Below are 6,000 nucleotides of genomic sequence, written 5' to 3' on the forward strand. Positions count from 1 at the left end.
CTTTACGTTGTATAGAAAAATATATAGTTTTTGAGAAGACTGTTTCTTTTAATTGTTTAATTGCACTTTTAATCGGTCCAAATGCTTGCTAAAGGTGTCTGCTTTTATAAAAGCAACAATTGAATTTTTAAGCTTCCAGCCATGTGGAAAGTGAAATGTGTGAAGATTAGACATCAGATCTCCAACTACATCTTGCAGATACCCTTCAGTGGCTGATAATAAATTATGCACACCTTCTGCCAGGGTAGGAGTCAGCCGTCTACGTCTGAATAAAGCCAAGTAAAATATAACTTTAAGGATATGTTCTTCACAAATTGTTCTTAAAAAGCACGGCCCTTGGAGGCCATAGGACCTTAGTCAGGTAAAACCAAGATGATGACTGTTGAAAATCAAAATTCCTGCTTAATGTCCTTATCGTTTAGCCATATTTTCACATGCAACTGCCTATCACAATGAAAAAATGTATGCTTGTAACTTAACTACCTGCTTACATCTTAAATATCTTTGTTTAGACTACAAAGTGGGATGAACCTTCAGATTTGCTTTGTTAATGACAGCGGGAGCGACAAGGACAGTGATGCTGATGACAGCAAAACTGAAACCAGTCTGGACACCCCGTTATCTCCTATGGTATGTATGAAGAGTCAGTGTCTTGTCATAGGGAGAGATCTATCATAATTTCTCAAGAAAAAAACAAGAATTAAGTCATAGGGTCCTGGTTTGATTTCATGTGCTGAGGACTACAGTATGAAATAATAATGATATTATAATGGCAAATCAGACACAGAATACAATAATTGTATGGATTTAACCAACCAGTACAATTGTGGGTACATTGACACTATTTCACTATTTTTTGATAAAGCCAAAAAACAGTTCTTAGTATGTTTTAAAAACCATCCAGCCATTTTCTCAAAACATGTTGCCATTAAATATAATAGGCAAACAATAATAGTAGAGCTATTATATATATCTATGAAAGTATATTCAAAGCTAGTTTGTTAATAGTCGATCCTTGTCGATTTAAGGGAAATCACACCTTAAGTAATTCAGGGATTGGGGTTATTTCTTCATATGCTCTCTCCGATCAGTCACAGTTTACTGTACTAGTATACCTTATAGAATGTTAATGTTGTGAAGGAATTGTAACCCCTACATTATAGAAAAGTGAAAAATAATGATTTGCTTATGCAAGAAAGAGATGTACCAAGGCTGTATGTAGCATTTAGCCTACAAAGACCCTAAAACAATGTGCAAATAAGCACATTTTCCCATTGAATACAGTTGTTTAAGACATGGAAGTGTGCAAGGCTGACTACCATTGTTTCAGGGAGTTGGGGGTATAGTTCTGGCGGAGTGCATCGTTGTCCATTAACTAATAACGTTGGTTCATGCTCTCTAAGTACAGTACAAATGCTCCCTCTAGTGGTAAGTACTGGTACTGGCCTGTGCTGTCATATTATATCCTAAACAAATAATGTCTGATTAGAAGCATAGACAATGTAACATGTATTGCACGTCTGCTTTTGAATGGGAAACCAGTGCAGATATTTATTAATAAATATTAAGTATATATTAAATGGTTTGAAAAGCCTGAATTAGCTTTTAAGGTGTGTTAAGAATCCAGCAGCTATACACTGCTGAAATTATGCCTTGGTAAAGATTTCCTTGAAACAGCAATTCAGGGCCGGCCCAAGGCAAAATGCCGCCTGGGGCAAATTTTAAAATGCCGCCCCCCCCCCCTTATCTACCCTTCCTCTCCCTTCGTCCCTGCTGCCCTTTCCCTCCGTCCCTGCCGCCCCCCCATTATCTACCCTTCCTCGCCCAATCCCCCCCCCCCCTTGTACTTACCTTTCAGCAGTCCTGCTGCGAGTCTCCCTGTTCGGTCTCAGTGCCGGCTTGTAATGCTGAGCGCCGGCACTCAGCATTACAAGCTGGCACCGAGACCGAACAGGAAGACTCGCCGCAGAGGAGAGAGAGAGGGGCCCCTTTCTCTCTCTTTCGCTTTAAAAAAAAAAAAAAAAAAAAAAAGGGCTTGGGGCGGCAAAGTGCCGTCCCTTCAAAAGTGCCGCCTGGAGCAGTTGCCCCACTCGGCTCCATTGTCGGGCTGGCCCTGCAGCCGTTTATATTTCTATCCTAGTGCAGCATTCATTGATTATATAGAAATAAACAAAAGGCAATTAAATTGGGTTGATGACCCATGCAAGCAGTGTTGCAAAATATATATATATATATATAAATTTTTTCACCGCTGCGAAAGTCATTCTAATAAAATGAATAAAGATTATGAATCATTTTGCTCTTCGTTTATTGATTGCATTCCTTTCCAGGTGGTTAGATTTTAGTGTCACTAATGGCCTGTTTATATTTTTGCTTTAATAGATGTCCTTTATATACAGACCTGGTAACTGTCATGCTGTCAGCCATGTCCTGCTTGTACTATATAATTCGTTCCTTCTACTTGTTTTACTACTAGTATGATCAGTACCGTTTTGATCTTTGATGTTGCCCTAGGCCTATCTCAGGGCAGTGGGACTTCCATACCTTCTGCGCTGCGATCCTTATAGCCGGGTGCCAGGAAATGATTTGTATCATGTTTATGATTTTATTATAAGTTCACCTCTAGACTGTTTGCCTAAAATGTCTTTTTGTTTTGCAGAGCAAACAAAGCTCTTCCTATTCGGACAGAGACACTACTGAAGAGGAGTCTGAATCCTTTGAAGACATGGATTTTATCTCCAGACAGAAGAAACTGCAAGCTGAAGCTAAGATGGCTTTGGCTATGGTAAAGCCAATGGCCAAAATGCAAGTGGAAGTCGAAAAGCAGAACAGGAAGAAGTCTCCTGTAGCAGATCTTGTAAGTCTTCTATAATGACTGACATTTTCATATCTGGACTACATTGGGCTTGTCAAGTTCTGGAACTCCTTAGAACACGTGAATTCTGGAACAGTGGAAGAGATCTTTCTTCCAGCCCAAGCTCATAAAATAGAATGACTAGACTATTGTCCCTGGTAATCATTTGTCCCCAGAAGTGTCCCCTGAATGCCTATATTTTGAAGCTACAGGTGAAGTAATGTAATATACAGCCCTTCAAAAATATGCAATAACACCAAATAGTGTATATAATAATATCTTGTCTTTTTAAATAAATATAACATGGTGTGTGCTTGTTTTATAAAAAAGGACATGATATGTGCCTGTTTTGTATTTATTTAATAAATATTTATTTTATGTACTATTTGGCGTTATTGCATAATTTTGAAGCACTGTCTATTTTTATCATATATTTAAATATATTATGAAGTAGACTAAATATATATTATATTATATATAATATATATCTGAAGTCTACATCATAATATATTCCCGACTACGCAATATATTTTATTGAATACCACCCCTAAATAGTATATCTGGCATATAGAATTTAAGAATAATGACATATTCATGCATAGGTGCCAACTGTTATGAAGGCATTAACATTAAGAAATTTGCCCCTTGTCCCCTTGATTTTGCTTTCTAGATATGGTTAGGTTATAATATAGTCATGGCTGGAAAATGTAAGGATTCTACTAGTCCACATCTGCAGGGTTCACAAGTCACGAGGCTGAAGTCAAAACAAAATATAAAATGTCATAAAACTATAAAAAATGTAAATTCACAAAAGTAACTTAAATGATATTTTATAAGGCGCTGGTTTTGTTCTTTTTTTCCCCAGATAATAATAACAGAATATCTAGTAATAGGCAACAGATATGTATACCACTTAACTTTTTGTAACTGAAATCCAAAAATCATATTTGTGTTCAGATTAACTCAAATTATATCAGATCATGGCAGGTATCCATTTTTTATGAGTTTTATACTTAAAATGTTTTCCATTTAGTATTTTGATGAAAAATATTACTTTAAACATTTTGAAGCGTAGTATCTGAATAAAATCGAAGTTAGAATTGGCTAATGATGTAATCAGGTTCCATGTAAACTACAATCTTATTGTTTTTTTATTTCTTTGTACTTTTTTGAAATGTTTTCTCATATTTTATTCTGTAGCTTTGTTGCCACCTACTGGCTTTATTGTGTCATGGATTTCTACATCACTGATGTGCGTGGCCCCTCAAAATAACCTTTACAATATGTCTCTTGCTTGTAGCTGCCGCACATGCCTCACATTAGTGAATGCTTGATGAAGAGAAGTCTAAAGCCAACTGATCTGAGAGACATGACCATTGGGCAACTACAAGTGATAGTCAATGATCTCCACTCTCAGATAGAAAGTAAGTTTTACAGGGGTGTACTATGGAAATATGCCGTGAGATTGTAAACAAGGATGGGGTTTTGTCAGTGGCGTTTTTTTTCAGGATGTAGCCCAAAGTTTAAAAAAGAAACTCTATCCTGTAATAACTTTTGACTCGATGTATTCATCAGGAAGCTCTTTTATACTTTTTAGAATATAGAACATTAACTGCAAAAAAAATGTTTTGTTCCTCTAGGCTTAAATGAAGAACTAGTTCAGCTTCTCCTTATCCGCGATGAATTGCACATGGAACAAGATGCAATGCTTGTTGATATAGAAGACTTGACTAGGTAAATGTCCTGGTATACATTGTCTGTACCAGCTGCATGTGCGTATCATTCCATGAACTGAATTTTAGTGATTCAGAAAGAAGATATTAATTTAGTCAATTCTTATTTATTTTTTTTTACCTTTTAAAATTAAACATACCATATAATTGCATATACATATATTTACATACTGCATAGTATACATTATGTACATTTGAAAACTGAATGGCAGAATACCAGAGAAGCAGACACTGTGTAGAAAGAACTATCATACATTCTTACATAGAATACCATTAACCCCAAACCATACCAGCTATGTGTACATTAAGACGTTAAGTGCTGTCTTTAGCGGAATGGTTTAATGGCTGGTAGGACAGACCTCACACGTATAAGTAAAGGCTCTCCAGTTTTCCGTATAAGCTACATACATCCTGTAAGTGGTTTATGATTGTCTGGACTACACCTTGAGTATTTGCTGTATTAAACGAAATTGTTCTATAGATACTGTCACACAAATGGATAATAGTGCTATTAAATGAGAGATTTGAAGGCATAACTGATAAGTGAAATCATCCGTTTGTCCTGGTGACCGCAAGCAGTCACCGGCTAATCCACGAAGTCCAAAAGGGATTTAATGACTATTCTTGTGCTAGCCTTGCTGCCTAAAATGCATGTGATAATCCCCTGAAGTCTTTGTCTGTCTAACACGATTTGTGTCTTTTTTTCATTCACAGACATGCTGAAAGTCAGCAGAAGCACATGGCAGAAAAAATGCCTACAAAATAAAGCAAGAAGCCATTGAACATAAAAAGAAAAACATAGCTAAACTTTATTTTGCTTTTGTGGTTGTCAAAATGCAATTGCTAAAGATGATACACGAGGAAAATCAGTGTTAGTCTTTGATTATGTCTGAAGCTTTATGTCCAGTGATTTGGCCTATGCTTCCTAATTTATTTTTAACTTTCTACTGGTGCCTTTTAACCCCTGGAATGCCAGCAGGGTAGCCAGCAATGCCTTGTTTGGCAATATGTTGCTCACCCTTCTGGCACACAACAGGTTAACACTAGGCATTTTATTAAGATACTATGATTATATGTACAGTACTGACGCCATTACAGACTATGGAATAAGAGAGAGAATAGTTACAAATGTTACTTTATTTTTCTGTTTGGGGAATTTTAAGTTGATCAGTATTTTATCTAAAGCAACTACTTTTTATTCTTCACTGTAGTTTTCGAACACAAATGTTATTGACGGTGCTAAACAAGTCAACAACTTCATGCCTGCCTCATCGTAATGTTGTAGCGCTCCGTATATCGTATAATTCAGATGGTTCTCAACATTTTGTGAATGTTGATAATCTGACTTCCATTTTTAGATGTGCTATTATATTATTCAATTGAACTGGAAAAAAAGGTCACCTTGAAAGTTAT

General features: G+C 36.3%; 1 protein-coding gene across 3 annotated transcripts in view; it reads left to right on the top strand.

Annotated features, from left to right (window-relative positions):
- The window catches only part of LOC149300362 (schwannomin-interacting protein 1), a 123,792-nt gene extending 118,439 nt beyond the window's left edge, over nucleotides 1–5,353 (top strand). For all 3 annotated transcript variants that reach the window (XM_089485241.1, XM_089485242.1, XM_089485243.1), the window contains 5 exons: nucleotides 513–630; nucleotides 2,660–2,857; nucleotides 4,155–4,278; nucleotides 4,495–4,588; nucleotides 5,302–5,353. In XM_089485241.1, the coding sequence (XP_089341367.1) occupies nucleotides 513–630; nucleotides 2,660–2,857; nucleotides 4,155–4,278; nucleotides 4,495–4,588; nucleotides 5,302–5,353 (586 nt within the window). The remainder of the gene's footprint in view (nucleotides 1–512; nucleotides 631–2,659; nucleotides 2,858–4,154; nucleotides 4,279–4,494; nucleotides 4,589–5,301) is intronic.
- Nucleotides 5,354–6,000: the final 647 nt, after the last annotated feature.

Source organism: Sceloporus occidentalis, unplaced genomic scaffold (assembly GCF_023333645.1).
Source record: "Sceloporus occidentalis isolate IW3139 unplaced genomic scaffold, rSceOcc1.0.p SCAF_25, whole genome shotgun sequence".
NCBI classification, from domain to species: Eukaryota; Metazoa; Chordata; class Lepidosauria; order Squamata; family Phrynosomatidae; genus Sceloporus; species Sceloporus occidentalis.